General features: G+C 35.7%; 3 protein-coding genes across 8 annotated transcripts; 1 reads left to right on the top strand and 2 right to left on the bottom strand.

The window, feature by feature from the left end:
* Positions 1-867: 867 nt before the first annotated feature.
* Positions 868-9,159, bottom strand: LOC131156628 (probable ubiquitin-conjugating enzyme E2 23). Of its 6 annotated transcripts, none has more exons than XM_058110457.1 (8): positions 9,034-9,159; positions 5,997-8,051; positions 5,367-5,507; positions 4,349-4,864; positions 3,861-3,930; positions 3,608-3,747; positions 3,162-3,473; positions 868-1,342 (listed from the first exon to the last, which is right to left on the bottom strand). In XM_058110457.1, the coding sequence occupies exons 2-8, from the start codon at positions 8,049-8,051 to the stop codon at positions 1,091-1,093; spliced, it is 3,486 nt and encodes a 1,161-aa protein (XP_057966440.1). In that variant the 5' UTR covers positions 9,034-9,159; the 3' UTR covers positions 868-1,090. The 6 variants fall into 6 exon arrangements, with proteins under 6 accessions (XP_057966440.1, XP_057966443.1, XP_057966445.1 ...); XM_058110460.1 differs by having other exon boundaries at positions 4,349-4,840; XM_058110462.1 differs by having other exon boundaries at positions 4,349-4,825.
* A 1,681-nt stretch (positions 9,160-10,840) lies between these two features.
* Positions 10,841-15,667, top strand: LOC131156627 (uncharacterized). The gene is made up of 4 exons (XM_058110456.1): positions 10,841-11,118; positions 11,762-11,840; positions 11,988-12,069; positions 15,316-15,667. The coding sequence occupies exons 1-4, from the start codon at positions 10,989-10,991 to the stop codon at positions 15,454-15,456; spliced, it is 432 nt and encodes a 143-aa protein (XP_057966439.1). The 5' UTR covers positions 10,841-10,988; the 3' UTR covers positions 15,457-15,667.
* A 1,759-nt stretch (positions 15,668-17,426) lies between these two features.
* Positions 17,427-22,646, bottom strand: LOC131156626 (probable 26S proteasome non-ATPase regulatory subunit 3). The gene is made up of 9 exons (XM_058110455.1): positions 22,469-22,646; positions 22,251-22,341; positions 21,985-22,175; positions 19,985-20,122; positions 19,767-19,903; positions 19,516-19,570; positions 19,327-19,437; positions 18,786-19,025; positions 17,427-18,406 (listed from the first exon to the last, which is right to left on the bottom strand). Exons 2-9 carry the CDS (start codon positions 22,327-22,329, stop codon positions 17,894-17,896), a joined length of 1,464 nt encoding a protein of 487 aa, XP_057966438.1. The 5' UTR covers positions 22,330-22,341; positions 22,469-22,646; the 3' UTR covers positions 17,427-17,893.
* Between the last annotated feature and the right edge of the window lie 1,772 nt (positions 22,647-24,418).

The following is a 24,418-nucleotide window of genomic DNA, read 5'->3' as shown; positions in this document are numbered from 1 at the left end:
CTTCTTCAAAAACATCGCACTCAGTTGATGTCCTCATCACAAAGGATACATTATTTAGAATACCAAAAAGTCCAAACCTCTTTTAGTTACCATATTATCACTTTCATGTTTTTCATTTTTCATTGTTTTTCAAAAATTTATTTTTTTTGTAAAATAATTAAATAAATTTATGCTATAGGCACATTGCGTCCCCATCAAAATGGAGAATCTACATACTAGATATCGCGCACATGAATAAAGAAATAATGAAGTTAGTATACCCAGCCAAATTTATTAATAAAAAATAAATAAAATCCAAGCTGCATGATTTTTAATACCATGTAAACAACAAAATGGGTATATTCAATTGCCATGGAATATCTGGAAACACAACCTGAAGGATTTCAATCTTGAACCTGCCATAAATTTTTTTACAGGGCTTCAAAAAGAAAAAAACCCCAAAAGTAGAGAGAGAGAGAGAGAGAGAGAGAGAGAGAGAGAGAGAGAGAGAGAGAGAGAGAAATCAAACAAAATATTGAGAATGATGTACAAAACTCCTTCAATTCTATTTATCAAACGATCCAGAACAGAAGGAAGGGGGAAATATAGCAAAATGAACAGTTGCTGCAAAATTCCAACCGCCTTTCCGATCTCAGAGAATACAAAAAACCAAAGAATAAAATAAGGTGAGCAAAATCAAAAGCGCCAACACAAGTCGAAGACAATGTTACTCATTATTTGCCTCTTGAGTTAGCTGATGAATTTTTTACTATGACACAACAGCTTGCAAGTTTGCTTTGAAAACTCTGGCCTCTGGAGAAGAGGAAAAGGGGGGGGGGGGGGGGGGTGGGGGGGGGTGTGGGGGTCGGAAGGCGGAAGCAAAGTGTGGATAGAAGTATGATTTGGGTAAGTGTTTGAACATAACAGAAGAATGTCTACACTTACCAAAAAATAATTGAACTCTATAATCACAAATTATATTATGGCATTCTTTAAGCATGCCTTTACACTGGAGGGCATCTAAAATTTTTACAGAGCAACAATGGATCACAGACTAACCTCTTTGGCTGGCCTGACAGATGGGTTGAAGTTTGATCCTCCTCAACTTTTACTATGACTCCTGCAGATGCTTAAATTCATCACAATCAGCACCGACTTCATTCAGTGCTGCAAAAAGTTTTGGCACAATCTTAGCCAACATCAGCTTGAAACCAACTGAAGTTGCATTTGAGTTGCTCTTATCGCTTGTAGAAGCATCCTTTGTCAGAGAACCGATTAAGTAACCTTTCATATATGCATCACAAGCCTTAAGAATGTAATATCCACGCCTCCTGAAATGTTCTTTGACGAGCTCTTCAAAGTCCTGTACATGCCATCGAAATGGAAATAAATTACATTACAGTGGCAAGTCAGGACATTAACATTATCTAATAACCAACTGCTACAGTCCATTTGGTTGGAAGAAGTAGAAAGAAGAGAAGAAAGTTGAAGATGAGGATTGAAGAGAATAAAAGAGAGGCGAAACTAGTTTCTCTCCACATTGTTTGGTTTAATGAGAGAGGAAGAGAAGAAAGTTGAAGGTGAGGATTGAAGAGAATAAAAGAGGGGAGGAGAAACTTAGTTTCTCTCCACGTTGTTTGGTTTAATAAGAGTTGAAGAGAGGAAAGTTGAAGGTGAGGATTGAAGAGAATAAAAGAGGCAAGGAGAAACTAGTCTCTCACCACATTGTTTGGTTTAATAAGCAAGGGGAAGTGGAGAGAAACGTGGGGTAAAGAAAACAAAAGTCAATTGCCATTTATAAAAATACCTCCGACAAGTTCACATTTGAAACTTCTAAGGGTATTATAGCCTTTTTAACCATTTCTTCCACTGGGGAAAGAAAAAAGTAACTTTTTTTTTGCATTTTTTACTCTCAGCTTCTCTCTTCTCTTCATTTTACATGACCCAAACCAGAGAAAGGAAAGACTCATTTCTTTCTTCTCTTCTCCTGTTCCTCCAACCAAATGAACCATCACTTGTAATTTACAAAAATAACTACCTTGAACAAGGTATCAAGTAAAAGAACTTTGCACACATAATCAACAAAAGACAAAAGATGCTGACCTTTAGAAAGACGTGGACTTCCCTTCAAGTTCTAAAAAATCCCATTAACCTTTATTGGCATTTGATTTTTGGGACATTTATACCGTCCATCAATTTACCGCCAAATAGCCAAGTTTTGTTTTTAAAAAATCTAGCCATTATGTTTTTTTTTCCTGCTTTTTTTTTTTTACCCCTTGACAAACATGAAATAGGATAAATATTCTTCAAATATCCAAAAAAACCATTTAAACCCCCCCCCCCCTCTCTAAAACTGCACACTTAAACATCAGGAATGAATTTCTTCCAAATATTGAACAAAATAAAACTCCATCATGAGGATCAATTTCTAGTCATTGTTGTGTCAATTTATGCATCCCAAGGGAAAAGGGCAAAATAGTCAATTTAAAAAAAAAAAAAAAAGAATTAAACAGGTTGCTTGATGGTAAATTGACAGTGGGAGTGTAAGTATCTACAAAGCCAAGTGTGAAAGGAGGTCTGAGTGATTTTTGAAACCTCAGGAGAGGTACATGCCTTTCCTTTTTGCTAAACCTAAAGGGAGGTATCTTTTGCCTAGATGATACGCCCAAATGACAAGCCAAAAAAACAGAAGCATTCTATCTGGCTCAATGTGTCTAGTCAATCTGCTAATAAGAAAGTACCTCATAGGTCTGAGGCAAGCTTCTGACCCTAGTATCATGTCATCCACTATATACAATATGTGGGACAACCAAATCCAGTGCCTTTTATAATATTCATGAAACCCAACTTTAGACTTAATTAATACAAATTTTTATAATCTTAACTGGATTAATCCAAATGAGGCAGTAGGCCAAACACAAGCCCTCACATCTGCATAACTGCAATGCAGCATAAACAAGCCAGCATGCGAAGGAACCCCCAACTGAACGTTATCACTCTACAGCATGTGTTGTCATTATAAAGGGTATAATTTTTGCAGATGAAATCTGCAGGGTGTAGGAATTAAGCCCAAACCCCATCATCCTAATGCTCCGGAAGAAAAAAGAAGACTTGCAGAAGTAACAATATTTAGCAGCAGCAAAAACATACAAAAATTTTTTTAAATGTAATTAAGATTTTACCTTGGGCTTTTTCCGCATAAGATACATCATTGTCTTGCAATTTAGCAAGAAGGTGTTCTCATTGTAGGACAGAGAATTTTTCTCTCCTTCAGCTGTCCCAATTTGCTTATCATATCCAGCTTCATTAAAATATGGCTTAGAATTTAGCACCAAACCCTGGAGGGAAACGAGGACTTGGAGGATGCTAGAAGATGATGAGTCCCAAACTTCATTTCCTCTGCCAGTCCATGTATTTAAAAGGCTAAGACACACCTTTCCTTCTTCATACAAGTTCGGATTTATTCGCCAACCCCCAGAATGGTAGTATGCTGACTGCAAACCACAAACAATCAGAGAACAAATAAAAAAGTTTCAACGAGCTTGCATATATTTGATTAATTCAAATAATTTCAACTTTCAACCAGACACCAGTAAATTCATAAGAAGTAAACATTAGTTTCTCTCACCGGTGGAACATCAGGGTACTCTGGGGGAAGATGAAAATCAAAGAAGAAGAGTCCATCTTGATAGGGAGTCCCATATGCTCCAATTATCACTGCCCTCAAGAGATCCATACGATCTTCATAAACTCGAACATAGATACCATCTGAAAAATATCATATATTATTTAAAGCAAAGACTACTGATATCAGAGAAGGTTATCAACCTCCCAGAATACCAAAAAATACATACATAAATAACTGTGTAAATAGCACATACCAGGCAGGTTGTTTTGAAGGATGGTCCAATCTTGTTGAATCTTCTTGAGCCATTTCCTTCCATTATTATTCTGCGAGTATGATCATTGTGTTCAAGGTAAAGACAGAACAGTCTAAAACCTCCCTTCCACACCCCCCCCCCCCCAACAGCCGCAAAAAATAAATAAATAAACAGATACAAAAATATAATCATCTTTTGGGAAAGTGTCCTTAAACAATATTCTATTATTTTTCAAAAATAGTGTCTCTCCTCAAATCCTTTCCCATTTATTTAACAACAATCAATTGCCTATGACATAACTTCTTCAATAAATTTTACACGCATAATTGCAAAATGTTCCAAAAATGGAGGAGTCCTAATAAGATAGCAATAAAACTTCTGCTTGTACAATTACGAACCATATGTTTGCATATATGGAAGAATAATTTGTTGAAAATAACATAACACTACAAATCTAACAATCAATCAAAAGAGAAAGATAACTTTACCTGACCATTTGCACCAAGGAAGTAATGGTCCAAAGGATCTTTTGCAGTATCAAAGCGCTTGAAACTGGAAGGACTGTCCTCAGAACATAAAGAAGCATCTGGTTCTTTCGGACTCAAGTTGCATAGAGACTCATCCAGCAACTTTGAGGCCTCAGTGACAAGCCGATGTTCTTGTCCTTCTCCAGGATTCATACGAGCATCACAATTATCAATTAAATTAGAATTCTGAGAGCTGGACTCATCGGATGCTCTGCTTTCAGGAGTCATCGTCATACTCTCTGGCTGAAGTTCACTTTCATTTCTGGGATCTAAACATGTTGGTTCTATGTGCTTCCGTCCTCGTGAAAAAATTCCAGAGGCCAGTTTTGTAACAAATCCAAGCGCAGCTAGAGGAAAAGACAATGCTCCATTTCTTCCAGAATCATTCTCCTCTATTTCTGTGCTCTCTTCTGCATCAAGATTACCACTGCTGCCCTTCTGTAATCCAGGTTCCTGAGCATCATTGATATGCATCATCTATTTAACAAAGAAAAGAAAAGAAAAAAATAATAGAGGATAATATGAGTGGATCTAGGTATTCAACCAGAAAAATGGAAGGATGGTTCAGCACTGAAATAACAATGTTTTGTATATGGTTCACATTCACAGAACAAACTATTTGATGGTCCCATCTTTAAGATAACTATAGACACGACATTTCCAAACTTATAATTCTAATCATCTCAATAGTCACTCTTCCATCCAACAGAAATGAAAGTTAACCTTCCACCTGTTCAAAATCACCAAGTGCTATATATTGCATTCATGAAATATTCATGTGAGTGTTGGGTGAAAATGGAAAATTTTGCTAAACATTTCCTGTAGAAATTCTGGAAAAGCACTAATGAGAAAAAGGATCACCCTTGCATATGCACCACTGACCATGCATACCAGTGTCTGAGGTGCAACTTCCATCAGCTGAAAAGACGTACTTCAAAGTAAATTGCAAGCCATTATAATTATTCAAACAGAAACCAACCTCCTCGGCATTCTCAAGGGCATCCATCTCATCATCATTAACTGTTTCCCAGCTAGCAGCATCATCGCTCACTTCACTCCCGCCTGCAACCGAATCATCATCATCATCCCGGCCAACAACATAAACAGCTTGAGGTCCGACCTAATCCCAAACCAAAGAATCTGTTAATCCAAAACTGGAACAACTCTTAGATTTTAAAAAATTAAAAATAAAAATCATAGTTATTACCAATTACCATGCAACGAAAGAAACTACAAGACAGTTGTTTGAATACTCCATTTAATTGCAAGGTTGATTGGGCAAAGAAAATTTAAACCACACAATTATTATTTCAACCTTCAACAATCACAAGATCCCAAACTCATTTCAATTTTTTTCCCCAATATTTTGAGCAATCAATACATAGACTTCTCGCACGATCTTAAGGATAAACAAACTTTAAACCCTTTCATCCATTCAATTTCGATGACGAGACATAAAAGAGATTCAGATAGCAATGTACTATGAATGTACAATTATGAAGTTACTAATTATACACACCATTCTTATTAAAAATTATCAGAAATGCATACTATACACTACACAAATGAGAAAAATAAACATTTGAATAAAATTTGCCAGAAAGCATACCTTTGAAACCATTCCGTCAGCCCATGTAACTTCAATATCACCATTTTTAAGACCAGTAATATTTCCAACCCAAGAGAGGTCTGAGAACTCCATGTATGCTTCAACTCCAGATGCGTCGTCTACTTTCTGACATCCTGTGTCCTTTTTCAAATCCTGTTTAACCTCATCAGGACCAGTCTGCTGCTTTGATTCCCCAGCAGCATTCCCAGGAAAAGCCGCTTGCAATGAAACAGATACTGGGGACAAGCGAACAACTACATCCCCATAGCAATAATCATAATCTGGATGTCCCTCAAGCTCATAGACACTTACAACTTCTTCTTTATCAAACTCCCGAGGATCATCCGCCCGGGCAACTGGCCTCAACCACCTTACACATGCTGTCCGCTCCCTCGCATTAACACTTTTCACAACCCCAACACGCCTAACCCCACATGCATCATCATTGTCGTCGGAAGCCTTCTCCAGCACATACTGCTCAGAAACAAATTCATGATCACCAGGACTGTCAATTGGAATCAAATTCGTTGATTCCACTCCCTGTTCAATCATACCATCCTGCCATGCCACATCAACTCTAGTCTTGGTATTAACAATCAAAAGGGCTCTTTCAAAATTTTCCTCCTTTTTTCGAGCTTTCTTGTCTCTCCTCACCACAACTTTACGGATCTTTTTGCGATGAACAGGCCAGGTTTCATGGACAGGCTCCTTTGAAACTGACAATGAACTACCACAAGAGCTTGATTCAGGTGAGGGGTTACTTTTGAAATTTCCACTATTTCCGTCCAACGCAACTACAGTATCAAGTTCCATGGATTCACTGTGTTCAATCAGTTCCTCCACTGTAGCATCTGAATCACATCCACTTCTTGGTTGAGCAGAATCTAATTCATCATTAACGGAATCTTGGAGTTCTAGTTTTGCTATACCCTTGTCCAAAGGAGTAGAGGATGACAATGCAGATGGAAAAAGACACCAATCACCCAGTTGCCAATTTGCATGTGAAAAGCACGACAATAGTTTTAAGTTCTTTGGGATTTGCTCCTCTGCCGGGGCATTAGAAGAGTCCGGTCCAAAGCCAGCAGATGCTATCCAGTAAATAAATACCGATCCAACTGTAACTTTAGTAATGGTACCTTCCAACCGGCTAGCTTTCCACAAGCCAGATAGCCACCTACAATTCTTAAAAACAGATGAAGAGCTTGCCTTTACACGCTGGCCAGGATAATAAGGGAAATGCCCATCTTCAACGATGTTCTTGCCAACTGGTTTGAGACGAAGTGGATCAGCCTTCATGACTTTACACACAGAGCCATCATCAAATAACACAGTCACATTATCCAGAACATCATCAATTCTACCTAGCCAGGGACCAAGGACTACATAATCACCCACAGTGAAATCTCTTACACGTTTCAAGTCTCTGGATGAAACATCTTTTATACCAGTTCCATCAGAAGCAACCAAATCTACGGAGATATTTACATCCACAACCACACCCACTTGTCCAGTTGGATCTGAAGCAGCAGCAACAAAATCCCCATGCAAGAATGCACGATCAACAACAGTTACATCGTTAAGATTTTGAGTCGTCTCAGAATCATCAACCCAAACCACTCGAATCTGATCGGCTGGGAGAGGACAATTCTTGTAACCATTGTTACTTTTGTTTCCATCAACACTCCCATTAGCATTACAATTGCCAACTTCATCACCTTCCTTGTTTCCATCAGCCTCATTGTCATCATCGTTGTCTTCATCATCGTCATCGTCATCAGTGATACTACTATCTGAATCCGAATCACCAGCCACTTCAGTCACAATTCCAATCATACCACTATTGATACTCCTTACAACATCTTGTCTATAAATATATGGTGTGTTAAGCAGATCCCTTGCAAACTCCCGTGGCTTATCTTCACTGTTTTCAAAACCTACATTTGGCCCATGATTCTTCTCTGTGGCGAACTTGACCTGGTTCAATGTAGATTTATCTTGCACACTATTGTTGGGCTTGTTAACTTCGGAAACAGCACCATCTTGTACAGTAACCATCTGAAAATAAATACAAAATTACAGCTCAAGTGTTAGCCAGGATCTTAACATTAACATAGCGTCCATCATATCTCGCACATTTTGCATTATTATTAATTTCTTAGAAGTAAATAATTGTGTATAATAACCCGATGATCTGCATCAGACTCAGCTTGATGGAGGTTTTTCTTTTTATTTCCCCAAACAGAAACCCAAGGTAGATTTTTATGCTAAATTTTATTATTTTAAATAATCTTCAAAATTTCTTTTCCAACATTCTTAAGTGAGCATAATATGAAAAGGAGCAAATATCATTGTTATTTCTTGATCAAACATGAAACATTTTAATGATCCAAAATTGTGTCTTAGAATTGACTATTATCAAATTCTTCAGATTTAAACAATATGTCTTAACTGTAGTTAAGAGCGCCATCACCAGACCTATATATTAAAAACAATAAACCAAAATAAAAGGAGAAAATTAAAGAAAGCCCTTATCCTATTATATGCTATTATTCCTTACTCTTCAGACATCACAATTTTCATGTAGAATGTAAATCAATCAATCTATGCAGAATTGCCCTGCGACTATTCGAAAAACAACTCTACGGCACAAATATTAAAAAGAGAACCTACATATTAATAATTAAGCCGATAAATACTAATAAAAAACCATAAAATTATCAAAAACGATAACATTAAAATCTTCAAATTTCAAGATAAGTCTCAGACCGAAACCCTAGGGCAGCTAAAACTTTACCAGACGAGCCGATCATTAGTCGGAATAATCAATCACAAAGGAGCTCGAGTCGGCGTCGGAGCTTCTCGGAAATGAATCAGGAAATGAGTGGGATCGGAAGATAAGCAATTGATTAAAATTGAAACAAACAAGCACGTCGGGGGAAAAAAAAAAAAAAAAGAACGGAAGAAACAAAAACAGAAATGAGGTTCAAGCAAAGTATGTTTCGCAGGGAGAGAGAGAGACGAAGAGAGAGAGAGATACCTCGAAATCGGAAGCTTTGCAGGCAGATAGAGAGAGGATGAAGAAGACGAAGATCTATTGATGAATTTGAAAGAAGGGCTCTCTTCGGCCATTGCAGAGGTGCTGAGAAATATATGAAATAAATGGAGCTGCCGATGCAAGCGGACGAGGGATAAATACGTAATTTCAGCCTCCACATAAGCGTGTACGATGGCGTCGATATTTGGATTAGATTACGAATGTACCCTCGTCTTCTTGTTTCGAAGTGCGAGGGATCAACAATTATTTGATGATGGAGATTTACGGCGTGATCAGCCGTTCGGGGCCGTCCGATGTGTTGACTAAACGTGGACGGTCAGTAAAAAGGAATGATTTGATTTGAATTTTGTTTAAATTTAAATCTAGAAGAGGAAAATGTGTCCTTTTGGATCAAGGATAAAGAAGGATTTTCCATCTATTTTCTCATTGTAACAAATATTAGTAAAAATAAGAAATTATTTTAATATAATTATAAACTAATTAAAATTAAACCTCAATAATACATAAAATTAATTTTTTCTATTAATTTAATACTTTTAAATTTTCATTTCTCACTTTTCTTTATATTCAAATACAAATAATTTTTTTTTATTTTCCTGATCTACCTTGCATAAATAGAACTAAATATTTTTAAAATTACATTTAAAAGTTAATCAAGAGAAAAAAAGTATGATGCTTTCTTTACAAATGAAAGATAGAGTTTTTTGAGGGAAAGAATGGATACCTTTTCTTTCTTTTTTTTCCTTTTCCACAATGAACAAAAATTAAAATATGATTAATGAACAAGATTTTTAGTCATTATTAGCTTTAATCAACTAGATTTGAATTCAAATACATCATTGAAAGTTCACATTTGAATTTAAATTTTAAGTAGACTTGCATACAAGGGACGACATTTAGATTCTTTGAGTATTTGAAATACAAACTTAGCAGAGCACCGATGAGAAGAAGTGATGTTATGGTTTCTAACACAAAAAGGGGTAGAAATCGACCTAAAATAATTTTGAAGGATTATAACCCTTAATTTAATAGAGGAAAATATTTTGAATCAAGTGAATTGGTGAAAAAAATTTTATGTAACTGATCTCACTTAATGGGACTTAAGGTTTGTTTTTATTGTTGTTGGTGGTGCATATAATAATTGGACATCAAAATGGGTCTATATTTGGTCATAAGCATTTCAAATATTTCTAACATATCTTGTTAGAGAACTCATGCTCAAAACCTAGGTATCAAAAAAAGAGAGTTAAGAGAATCTTAAACTGACTTCGAAATTACTCACAGATACGATGTGGGACTGGAAGGACATTAATACTCCCCCTCGAGCCAATAGAAAAAATGAGGTGAGGAGAAGTTCAGCCCACGGAAAAGTTAAACAGCCCAAGGCCTTGCTCTGATACCATGTTAGAGAACTCATGCTCAAAACCTAGGTATCAAGGATAGAAAGTTCAGAAGATCTTATATTGACTTTGGAACTGTTCACAGAGACGATATGAGACTGAACAGATATTAATATATAGCAAAGAAATAACATTCAAAATAGATCTAGCCATGTTCTTGTCCCTTATTTAATTTATTGAATGAAAAATACAAATGAATGAAATCAAAATTGGAAAAAAAAAAAATTAAAGCAATAATGAAATCCATATTTAAAAAATTTAGTCCTCCATGAGTCTCCCAATGAAATAAAGTATTACATATTTTCCTAATTACCCTTTTTAAAAATTTTAATTTTAATTTTAATTTAATTCTCAATTCTAAATCTTTAGCATGCATACGCAAGTAATTAGTAAGAGAAATATTAGGAGCACGACATCTTTTAGTATCAAAACGGCATCGTTTTAGAGAGGTGCAGACCTTGCATTACCGGGGAGTTGTGGCGGTACTGTGGAGACGAAGAGGAGGTGAGTGAAGCTGAAGCGTGAGAGAGGGGCAGGATGATCGTGTGCGTCGCGGTGGTCGGCCACCAGAACAACCCTCTGTACATCCAGAGCTTCACGGAGGCCGACGACGCCCTCAAGCTCCATCACATCGTCCACTGCTCCTTGGACGTCGTCGACGAGCGAGGTCACCAACCCCAATCTTTATTTCTGAGTTCTATTGTTTTTTTATCATCTTCTTCTGCCAACTTTGTTATACGAGTAATGCAATTTGCGGGTGATACTGCGGATTTTGGATTTTAATTCTACATTGATTACAGGCCCATTAATTTTGTCTTTTCGTGAATTCAAAATTTAGGGCTTGGATTGGGTTTGCAAGAAAGTAAATTTATGCTTTTATTTTCAGAACGTGCATACCGGTAGTAGCATTTTTTTTAAAAGTTAGCTGCTCATTGATTAACAGGCCCATTGATCGTGTCATTTTTTGAATTCAAAATTTAGGGCTTGGATTGGATTTACAAGCAAGTAATTTTGTTCTTTTATATTTCAAAATTTGCATACCGGCACTAGTATTGATGAAAAATTAGCGTGATTTGATTTTCTGTTCTTTTGTGGTAATTCATTGAGTGAAATAGGCAGCCTAATTGCCTCCTTTGTTTTCTGAATAATGTGACTTGTGGCGTGATACTGGGGATTTTGGTTTTTAATAGTTTATTAACAGGACGACTGCTTGTGTCAATTTGTGAATTCATAATTTAGGGTTTGGATCTGATATTTTAACTAGGGGCTGCATTTGTATTGACTTAATACATCTGATCTGACTGTTTCAGTTAACAATCCGAAAAAATCTGGTCCAACATTGAATGAGACATTTCTTGGTCTTCTTTATCCAACTGAAAATTACAAAGTGTAAGTTTGATGCCTTTGGTTCTATGCGTTTGATTGGCTATTTTACATATCAATGTCAGCTGTTTCTATTTTAGAAATTCTATCGAGTCAGCTTGGGTCATGGTTACATTGGTGATATTACATAGTTTCAATATTTGGCTGGTGCAGGTATGGCTATTTGACAAACACAAAGGTGAAATTTATCTTAGTGACAACGGATCTAGATGTTAGAGATGCAGATGTGAGAAATGTAAGTATTGTTTCCATATGAAAATTTTTCTTTCTTGTCCAGAAAAAAGGTTTAATCACAGACTATAGCACTGAAATGCTAGTTTTTAAACAGGCAGCGAAAATTATATTTATCTTCAATCATTGTATATATGGTTTTGCTGAGGTGCAATAAATAATAAATAGTTTTATTCATAAGCTTTTAGTATTTAGAGTGTGGTATGCAGGTGTTTATTGCATCTGTGCATGGATTTTTCTTTTCTATATGGCTTTATTTGATTTTGTTATTTACCAGAAAAATATATTATTTGGATTGACTTAAAACAGCAACATATATAGTAATCCAAATGTTCTTCACGCTGAATGAAGCTATGCAACTTCTTCCTGGTTCTGGAGAATAACTTTCCCCTAAGATAATGGAGAACATCACTATATTGGAAAGATAACCTGCCATTTTAATCCATGAAATTGCCCAGACTTTGAGTTCAACTTGGTTTGTGAGTACCCAATTGAGTATTTTAATAAGAAATGATATTTGTTTGGGAAATCACTTGTATATTGTTGATGGGGGTTCTTGGATTTGGGGGAAGAGGCAGTGTTGCATACAAGTAATGATGAAGTAGAGAGGGCCAAGAGAGGATAACCAAGCAATCCCTAGCAGTTCAAGTGTTAGTGGCCGGTGGAGGGAATGCGGACGATGTGAGGATGGCGGTGCCATGTCCTTTGAGATCTAAATGTGGAGGGTGATGTAAGAAATGAGAATTCTCAAGAAAGAAGCTATTGTTTTATGGAGAGTTTCAAGTGAAAGTGATGGTATGAAGCTTTCTAAATGAAGCAAAAGGGGATATTGATGGTGTTCGAGGTGAGGTCATCCTCCAATGTTGTAACTGAGTATTTTTTTTTTTCCTTGAATTAGGTTTTTTAGAAAAAAACATTTTATTGAAACAGGTGTCTTTTGAAACATTTTACAAGAACAATTATAATTGCATCTTGAAAATGAAAATTGAACTTGCAATCTGATAATGCACGTCAAATTGCGTATGTGTCAACATTTGGAACCTTAAAAAAAAAATGCAAAGTACAAAAATTGGAGGTTGTGCCCTTATCCCCCTTGTCAAACAAATAGCTAGAGAATTATCAGCATAATGTACTAGGATTCCATAAGAAGCAAACAACACCATTTTGGATTCCACAATAACTTGAAAGATCCAAAGATTGACATGTATGTGACAGGTATTCCCTTCCTGATTTTGTTATGGCATGTTATTTATTGTGCTGATCTGCAAAGTTGTTATTTATTAGAATGTCAGCTTATTTATTAGATAACAGCCCAAAGTTGATGTGCATGTCCTCAATCATCTTCACTGTACAATGACAGAACACCAACATGCATGTGCTTGGTGCAAACACTCCAATAAAGTATCTCTAGTACAATTTCACAAGTTTGAGCTCATGAAGAGCAATGTATGCACAGAAATTGCAAGTTGAACCTGCAATTCCTGTTACAACTTTTTTTTTCTTTTTTGAAAATTTAAGTTTGATGTTTACGTCATTTCCAATTTGATGTCCACCAGAAAACCAAGAAAATAGCAGCCTTTAATTTTCTCACTCTGAAAAATGTAGCAGGTTTGACGTGCAATAGTACTTTTACCTAATGCCAAGTTGCAGTCTGATAAAAATCCTCATTTAGTGAATTACTCAGTGATGGTCATTTAGAGCTTTGACCAATGAGAAAAGAGAGTTTGAATAGCTCAATGGCATGGCATCATGTGACCAAGGAGTACAGTGTAAAGACATGAAACGAGATAGCGATTATGCACTTATTGCTGAATTGTGGGGCCAAAAATTGAGATTAATTTGCAATTAAGGGCAAAATCATAATTGTCTATATACATGAGCAAGTGGGCCTCTTAAGTCTAGGGCAGTCCCAGATGCACTCTTTGGACATTTAGGGAGCAACGATTCAGTTGTTTTTAGATTCTCTAGTAAGATTTAAATCAATTCGATGGGGAATTGATACGAATCGTATGAATCGAATTGTGAATCGTAAGATTCTAACAACTATTTTAGCAGGGCAAATGCCCTGCTTCAGAAGTTAAAATTTCTCTCGACAATCCATTCTATACTCACAGTGAAGATCAACTTTTGACCTTTCAATGCCTTGAAAAAAGTGTTTGCTTCTTTGTTGCCACAAGTTCATTCATGTACATGATTGGCTTAATAATGCAATTTAATTGATCTAGAATGATAGTTAAAAAAATGAGACAAAGTTAAACTTGATGATGAAGAAATAAATAGCACTTGTAAATTTCGATACCTTGGATCTATTATACAAGCCGAAGAAGAAATTAAAGATGATGTAATGCATAGAGTTAAAGCAGGTTGGGTAAAATGGAGAAGTGCTTCAAGTGTGCTCTGTGATCGTAGAATACCCTTAAAATTGAAAGGGAAGTTTTATAAGACAGCTATAAGACCAATTATGCTATATGGATCGGAATGTTGGGTGACGAAGAAACATAATATCCAAAAAGTAAAAGTTGCCGAGATGAGAATGCTTAGATGGATGAGTGGTATAACATTAAAAGATAAATTAAGGAATGAACATATTTGTGGTAAGTTAGGTATAACTTTTATAGAAGATAAGGTAAGAGAGGGACGATTCAAATGGTATGGACACTTGCAACATAGGTCACATAGTGCAATAGTGACTTAGTTACTGTAGGGGGCAGTAGAAGGGGTAGGGGTAGACCTAAAATAACTTGGGAGGAAGTAGTGAGTAAGGATTTAATATCCTTGAATCTATCAAAAGAAATGGTCCATGATTGCATAAATTGGCGGAAAAAGATTCATATAGCCGACCCTACCTAGTGGGACTAAGTCTTGGTTTGTTGTTGTTGCTGCTATCCAACTGAATTCAATTCTGACCGTTGACGTGGTTCCTAGTTTAATAAATTTATGTCTATTTGTTACAACTAGTAACACAGTTCATACATGCAATTATGCAAATTGGTGTATAGATGCAGGGGGTTTTTTCATCTAGTTAAGTGTTTGTTTCCTGCAACCATTATCATTTACAGATCATGATCCATTAATTGTAGAGAAGTTGTAATTGCTAATTCATATAAAGGTAAGATTGTTGGAAGGTTTGGGTACCTGTGCTATTTCTTGCACATATAATGCTGTAATATTACTTTAATTTCTTTACTGTAAGCTAACAAGCTTTTATCTCTGATTTGTTTTTTTTTTTTTTTTGAAAATTGCTGAACAGTTTTTCAGGAGGTTTCACGAGGCATACGTGGATGCAGTTTCGAACCCTTTTCACGTCCCTGGTAAAAAAATAACCTCCAGAACTTTTGCTGAAAGGGTCAGTGCCATTGTCAAATCATTTGGGTTGAGCTCAGCTGGGTGAATAAATGCTCTGCTGCTCTCCCATGAAAATAGTGGAGTCTTTTTTTCTTAAAAAAGTTGTGAACTCTGTTTATTTCTCTGGTTAACTTAGAAGGTTAGTTTTGCCCAATCAACATTTGATCAGTGTTTGTAACATTCTCCACACTCTGTTAAGAACTTCAAATTTTTAAAATGAACCAGAAATAGAATCAGTGTGTGATATTATCATATTATTCTTTATGTGGTTCTTCCCAGCGAGTGTCATGATCTTGTGAAATTCAAATAAAGCTGGAATTGAGAATATAAGAATTTACTCTTTACATTTTGTGTTCATCCCCTTCTTACTTCTGTGCTTCATCTCATATCCTCTATCCATAATCCGAATTTGAAGAAATAAGCGGTCCGAAACATTCTCTCTTTTCATGATTTTATGCTCTCGCTATTCCTCTCACTTCTCACTTCAAATATATGGTGATGAAGGCTGCCAAGTTTGAGTTTCATACATGCCAACCAAGTTCCTAAACATTTTCCAGCCAAGACCAGCCATACCCATTAATAACAATAGCATTTGCCTTCAAAAAATTTAGGAAACAAAACTATTAGAAAGAGATGAGGACCATGCAATTCAATTAAAGGACTCGAGGGATGCCATTCATCATAGAGTAAGTATGTGTTTTCTTTATTTTCAGTACTAGTGTAAGTACTTGATTTTCATTTTTCTTTTTTAATAATAAGTAATCATTTCGGAAAGCTAAATAGCTCCAAAGCAACCTTGGCATAGGGAGCCTTAATAGAATCATCAATGAGTTTCAAGAAGAAATTGAGGAATATTTTTCCGGTTGATTTTATAGCCATTTTATTCCAATCATGCCCCCCACCAAAAGAAAAATTTACGGGCGTGGAAAACAATTTTTAGTTTTTAAATTATGAAAAAATACATTTTATTTTTCAGTTTTGAAAATTTGTATAAAAACTAGAAAGAATAAAAAAAAGTTGGCAACTATTTACTTGCGATAAATAATTTTATTTTTCATTTTAATTTTTCAAATAATTACAAAATTGTCACTTCTTTTTCAATTTTCTAAATCTACATAGAAAAATTGGGAAACATCCTTTTATTATTTTCTTAACTTCTAACTTCTTATATAATTTTTAAAAAATTTAAAAACAACATGTGATTTAGTAATTATTGAAAATATAAAATAAAAATTATTTTTCATAGCTAAACAAATCTTTAATTTTTACTTTTTTCAAATGAATCTGGAAAAACTTAACAAGCTGGCATTTTTATAATTCTTCAAAAATTTGAAAATAAAAAATAAAAACAAATTTTCAAAACTAAACAATTTTTTCTCAAATAATATCAGAACCTACCTTAAATTTTCTCTTGAAACCTTTGATAATAGTCTTGGAAAAAAAGAACAGCCATGATAGTTTTGAACATTTTGCAAAACTCTTTATGAGTCAGAGTCCTAAGTACAAGAGAGATGTTTGAAGACCGAATTCTTTTACGCTGAGCTTGGGAGCATAAATTTCGAACCTTAGATTTAAATTTTAATAAATTATGACATAATTATATATTACATCTTATCCAAAATCAATCCGAATTCAAATCCAAAGTCTCCAAATTTAGGGTGATAAACTTCTTCTCACTCCTAGGAGCTAAATATTAGACATTAAAACTTAATAAAAATATTATTCAAAACGAATAAAAATCCAAGGCCAATAAGAAGTCAAACATAAAATTTTCTATTTGTTTACCCAATAATTCATTTTCCTTTATTAACAAAAAATAAAAAGTTTTTTTTTTCATGTTTTTTTTTTTAATGAAAGTTCCAAAAGGCAGTTCCTATTATATTCCAATGGATCAGAGAAGCAAAAGAGAGTACATTACTCGTGCCATCCAAACACACATTCTGTACAAGGTGTAGAAAAGCTAAATCAAGAGGAATAGAGCAATGCAGTTTCTAAAAAAAAAAAAGTAGCTGGAAGTGAATTCAATACCACATCAATTTCACAATTAAAGTTGAAATATAAGCATCTCGAAAGCCATTGCCATGGAATGAATATCCCTGGCAAGTAATTTCCACAGAAGCAGTACTAGAAGCAAGAATGGTACAGAGATACCAGATGCTACAAGAGATACTTGCTCAATTTATTAAGACTCATTATCATCATCATCATCATCCTTGACAACGAGTTGCGCAAGCTCATGCTCCAGCAGTTCTCTCTCCTCTTCAGCACTCTCCTCGTGGAAGTTCAGTGGAACCATAGTGCAGAGACTGCCTCAGGATAATTAGTAACAGGGAGCGAATACAGAGCCAGATAAAAGACAAAGTGAAATATAAGCATATCAAAAGCCATGGCAATGGAAATGAATATCCTTAATAGGTAATTTTGGAAGAAGCAGTATTATTGCATAGTGAAACCAGATGCTCCAGGAGATACTTGCTCCACTATTAAAACTCATCATCATCATCCTCGGCAATATGTTTTGCAAGCTCTTGCTCCTGCTGTAGTCTCTCTCTCCTCTTTTCAGCGATCTCCTTCTCCTTGTGGGAGTTTGTTGGAAACCGAAGCGCACGGACTGCCTCGTTATGCATATTAAGGCAAAAAGCAATCCTAGAGTTAAATGCAGATTGAGGCTCATTCGTAGAGTAGATATCCCCAGTCTCCTTGGATAACATCCAACCATTTGCATGATCTATTGTGGCATCAATTGCCCCATCCTGGATCGCCTTGGCTACGATGCTTTCAGCATCAGCAACTGGATTTGCAGTGTCCAGTCTCAGCTTCTTGGCAACATCAGCTAAAGAGATACGGGAATAAGAGATGCTGATGTTGCGCAGCCCAGTCCTAATGACGTTGTGACGTAACCTGACGATCAAATTGTGGGTTCCATCTGATCTGAAAGTACTTGTGAATTTTTCAGCAACAGTCTTGAACAGCTCAAGATCTCCAATTCGAACAGCCTAAAAATGCAGGTGTAGCTTTCAAAATCAGTTGCAGAGGCCTAGTGCACAAATGCCATTTTGTATCCTAAAATTATGCACTTATGAAGAGAAGGGAGAAAAAGCAATGGAAAAGGGAGGAAAAGGGGAAAGAAAAAGAAAAAAATGTCCCATTTCAAACAAGGTGCCATCCAACAGGGAATGCATGCACAATTGTATGAAACAAAGAATTAGCAAGGGGCATATAGCACTACCCATATCAAATTGCAAATTCCCAATTTGTTTGAGCCTAGTTTCCTCAGAAACAATGCAAGCTTGACTCACAAGTTCTCACACCTGGTTCACTGTGGAAGAAATAAACATAGAGTAACAAACTAAAGTTCAAGAAACCCAGACTCACATTTGTAAGCTCAAAGTATGGCCTCAAAGCCTTCTCCATGCCTCTCTGCACGAAAACAGTTCTCTCGGGGATTTCTCCCAGCAGTAGACGGACTATCACAGCCCACTTGTTGCATTGAACTTGAAAACCAAGAGCTGCAGCAGGCGCCTTCCGAGCAGCTTGCAGGAGGGACTCTTTTGCATCTGTATACTCCAGCTGTATTGTCCTAATCTTTCCAAGATAAAAAAGATACCGGCAAAACTGCAAGAGAATATGAGTGGATCAAAATATGCCGAAGGCAAAGTAAAGATCTTGTCATGTGATCCAGGGAAAAACTTGTGAATTAAGGCAAAAGGGGCCTGGAGTCACAAGAGACCTCCTACAGTCTTCCAGTTTGTTCTAATTATAATGCCAAAGTCTGACAAGCTTCAGTAAACATTTTAACTGTACAAGTGTCCAGCAAACCTCATTTTTGGAAAATCTCATACACTAGATACACACTCTTGAGTATGCCAATGTAGCTGAACTACATGGTACAGGAATTAGAAGTAGAAGGAATTGCCTGCTGATTTGAATGAGCTTCAAAACGGGGTGCCTTCGACCTCAGCTTCTCTGCCTGATCATATAAATTGTAATGGAGATAATTGCGAAGTAGCAGATTGAGAAGCGTTTCCTGTAGTATATCATCATTTCAAGCATAAGAAATCAGTTATGGGACAAGAAGAATGTGCTTACAGGATTGTAAACAAACCTGACCCAACTCGTCATGATGCAAAGTTGCAATTCGGTGCAAAGAAAGAAGGTTACTGTCAAAAAATTCAAGTTCAAATTAAGCACAAACTATATATCAGGATATTAGATTCCAAAAGAACTATATAGGCGTATGTTCTTCAGTGTACATCAGAACATGCAAACATGCATCGCAATAAGATATAAATGGTTAAATGTGATACAGGAAAAAAAAAATGGTGAAGAAGGAACAGGTACTAACACACAACTCACCCACGAATTTCAGCAAGGTCACCTGTGAGTTCATAGCTAAGAGAGTAATAGAAATAGATCTTTGATGCTAGAACATCAACAGTTCGCCTATTCAGGCTCTTCAAACGAGCAATGCATGTTGAGGAACATGATTTGGCCTGTAAAAAAGCAATGGGAGGCACTGACACGACAAAATACTTCAGTGAAAAAAAAAACACTTTATGTTAATATCATTATACCTCATTGTATCTCTTTTGATCAATCAGAAAGATTAACATGAGCAAATAACAGTAAATTTCAATCTCTGGCAAGGAGTGTTTTGGAGGAGCTTGAGCTGCTGATGTTGCGGTATCAATTTCCATATCATGCTCATCTTCCTGGAGAAAATATTTAATAGTCATGAACTAAGTTTCAAATGTTAAGCATCGACGCACAAATGCCATAGTACTATCATAAGAAGGAACTAAAAATTTTGACTATTAATTACGCCTATGAATTGATAACATAAGTTATTTATCTTTTAAGAAGATTAATGAAAAAGTACAGGAAAAAACGAGAGACTTGCAGACAGTTTATATTGACCAAGAGAAAGCCTATAATAAGTACCTAAGGAAGTCTTTTGGTGGGTTTTAGAAAAAACGAGAGTATGTAGTAGATATACTAAGGTCATTAAGGATATGTATGATAGAGTGACGACTAGCAATAGGACTGTAGGAGCCTAGGAGGAGGGTATAAAGAATTTCCAATCACAATAGGTGTATGTCAAGGTTCTACTTTGAGCATTTAACTTTTCGCTTTAGTGATTGATGAATTCACTAAGAATATCCAAAATGAGATCCCATGACATATGTTGTTTGCAAATGATATCATCTTGATTGATTGCAAGTAGGAGTGGAGTAGATTCTAAGTTAGAACAACGGAGAACAACTTTAGAGTCTAGAGGTTTTAGAATAAGTAGAAACAAAACAAAATATATAAAACATAATTTCAGCCATGTAAGAAGAAATATTGGAGATAAAATTAAACTTGATAATCAAGAAATCAATAGCGCTGGTAGATTTTGATACCTTGGATCTATAATGCAAGCAGAAGGAGAATTTGAAGATGTTTTCATAGATAGAGTTAAAATAGGTTAAGTAAAATGAAGGAGGGCTTCATGAAATTGGGCGTTCGGTGTCATCAAAAAATACCCTTAAAATTAAAATTAAAATTCTATAATATGACTATAGGACCAGCCAAGCTCTATTGTCAAAGTGTTGAGCAACTATGAAACAACATATCCAAAAAGTAAAAAATTTCAAAATGCAAATGTCAAGGTGAATGAGAGGTATAAGAGCAAAAGATAAATTTAGGAACCAATATATTTTCAATAAGTTAGGCATAGCACCAATAGAGATAAGGGAAAGGTGGCTTAGTTGGTTTAGACATTTGAAATGTACGTCAAATAGCACTTGTGAGCAGAAGTTAGTTATTGCTATTGGTATTAAAAGGGGAGAGGTAGCGGTAGACCTAAAATAACATGAATGAGATAGTGAGAAAACAGCTCTCAAGCTAGCTGAGGAAAATGTCCTCAATCATGTAAATTAACGAAAAAGGATTTATGTAGCTGAACCCATTTAGTGGCACTTAAATACTTATTATTAACTAAAATCATTTTGGAGATGCGCCCATTTTGCAAAACTACTAATTCTAAATTTTTCTACGAAAAGGAGACATCATGCCCAATCCCAAGGGGAGCTGTGAAATTCTCATCCCAGTTGTCCAAAGTACTAAAGAAAGAGACCCATTAACATTTTAAGTCAGGCACTGCATGCCCTGCCAATTCTAGAGGGTAACTCCAAAGCCCAATATTCTGTTGCATATTTTGAGCAAATGTGTCTACCAATTCGTAATGTCAAGAGGAACAAGAAAAGAGATAGTTACTAATCCATACTCTCATCAATCCATATTTATGCCTACTTCATTACTGTTGCAGAAACAAGAATTTGAAGCCAGTGGTTTATATTTCCAAACTGCCTGCTTGGGAGCATGGATGCCAAGCATTGAATTTGGACTTATTTGAATTTTCATAAAAAGCAATACAAAAGATATGAACTTTATGCTCAAAAAGCTATGTAAGTATAAGTTCATCATAAAGTAAGAGCAAACATTTTGATCCCCATCCATCCCTATGAAAAATAAACCTCAGAGAACCAAGAGAATTGATATGCACAAGAATAACAGACAAGCAATTAGTTACCTTGGGAAGACAGGAGGACAAGCGAGTATGCACCTCGGATCCCGGTGCGAGTGTGAAACTCAGGAACGCCGAGAGTACGTGCGCCTTCAGCTTCCGCCTCAAAGCTACGGTCAGCCGGGCGGCGCGCGCGATTCGGCGAACCTCCCGAGCATATGCGCCGGCCTCCACCAGCGAAGCAATCTCCTTCAAATCTGAAAAAGAAAAAAAAAATTTATACAAACGGCTTAAATTTGCGAAATTGATCTGAAATAGGAATGGTTCCTTACGCTGCAAGGTCGAAGGAGTGGTTGAAGAAACTGAATTAGATGGAGCTGGAAGCTCCTTCATCTCCGCATCTTGAGTCATCTCACAATAGCCCTGGTTAGTCCAAACAAAATTGCTCAGAAAATCAAAAAAGGGAAATCTGAGGTTGTGTGAGAAAGAGAGATAGTGGGAGAGATGAACAGTGACAAAGAACGAATGCAATTCAGAGAGGAATTATCACTTGGAAACAGCAGAGAAAGTGCTTGAAATTAGTTTGATCTGAATTCTGCCGAGTGCCGAGCAGCTGGAAGAGCTCAGCGACTGAAAACCTTGGGGCTCATTCTTCTCTTTCCCTGCAAGTCTTAAATATGAAAATTCTAATAAAGAGGAGTTTATGTTTTGTTAATTCAAAAGCCTTTGCATAAAGTACATGAGACTGTGACGTGATATTTATTTATTTATTTATTTATTTTAGTTATGGGAAAACTTAAAACCAAACTTTTTTATTATTTCAAAAAGGGTGCATATACAAATAAAAAAATTCACATATAATTTACACATTTTTTAAATGTGGCATTTTATCATAAGTTATAAATTATTATAAAATTAAAAAATTCTTTTAAAAACGAGTCCTAAAACATAACCAATCAATAATTATGTCAAAAGTAGACATCCTTTTTTTTTTTGCCCCCAAGGCGTAGCTCAGTTGGCAGGGCGGATGCTAGGAGTGCCTTTCACGAGGTAAGGACTTTCTCCCCTCCCGGATTCGATTCCTGCAGCTGGCTCCTGATTTACTTCCTAATGGTGTGTGGGACCGTTCCATGGGGAGTGGGATTAGTCGCGAACCATAAAACGGACGCGGGCACCCGGCGATATTCAAAAAAAAAAAAAAAGTAGCCATCCTTTTATTATTAACAATATTTTTCTTTAAAAAATACAAGAAAATTACTATAAAAGGTTAGAAAATTACCATAGTTTCTTGTAATTTTGAAAAGAAAATTAAAACGACATAATTTTAATTTAGTCTAACGGTATTTTTATAATTTATAAAAGTGTATCTTAAATTTTTTTATGCCTACAAGCAAGAATATAAATTGGACAAAAACGAAGTCGGAGGAGAATAAGCCAAATCCACCTCGCGGAGGGTTATCTATACCACCTAATTATCTGTCAACCTAAATCTGCCATGCAGCTTTAAATTTATGTCATTCCCATTTTATTTAAGGATTTGTCTTCCGTCGAGAATTCGTATCTACTCTGCCAATTAGAGAAAAATATTTTTAAAAACTTAGATTTTACACATTGTTAAAATAAAATATTTAACCATACTTTAATATAACTATATTGTTGATTAAACTTAAGCTTACTAGTAGAATAATGTAAAATGAAATGGTGGTAGTACAATAAGAATAGTTGAATGCACTACATACATACATTCTTTCATATATTTCATGAATTTTAGTTAAATATATCAACATTCAAGACAAGATGATAGAGCAAGATACATTTTTCACTTATTGTCCCAACTCACTGAATCTCTACCAGCTATGCTCCTAATCTGTTTGTTGAATACCAAATCCACCCTTACAATGACAAATCAAAATGGAATATCTACCAATTCAGAGAGAATTTTGGGTTGAAAATTATTGAGGTAAGCATTAAACTTTTAAAGAGATTTTGAGCACTTTAAGCAAACAATTACTTCTGAGCCCTTCATATAAAACTTGGAACCCTTCAATTGTATGATATACTAATATTTGAATCTATTAAAATAATGTAAAACAAACAATCACCATTATTGAGATCCCCAATAAAACTAGCTGGGTGAATCCAAATACCTAATTAACCTTCTATGTTTAGGAAATTTCTAATTTTAAATGAAAAAGCCCTGGCACTATCCACACATTAGGTACATAAAAGTATATAAAATTAAATAAATCGAAATCAATCAAATTTATCACTTGAATTTATCATAATCACCATTTAAAAATAATTTTCATTTCATTCCTTTCCTATCCTATCCCATGCCATTTCATGAACCAAACACAATGTAATCCAAATCCGAGATGGTGGTTCAGCAAAGGGCTAGGCCAAGAATATGGGTTTGGGTCTTGTTTGGACAAGGAGAGAATTTAATATGGGTTTTAAATCAACCAGCTGTTCTGATAAAGTGCTCTATTGGTCATTTGAT

This window comes from Malania oleifera, chromosome 5 (assembly GCF_029873635.1).
Source record: "Malania oleifera isolate guangnan ecotype guangnan chromosome 5, ASM2987363v1, whole genome shotgun sequence".
In the NCBI taxonomy this organism is placed as follows: domain Eukaryota; kingdom Viridiplantae; phylum Streptophyta; class Magnoliopsida; order Santalales; family Ximeniaceae; genus Malania; species Malania oleifera.
The sequence above is the reverse complement of the archived record's forward strand: the minus strand, read 5'-3'. Positions and strand labels throughout refer to the sequence as shown.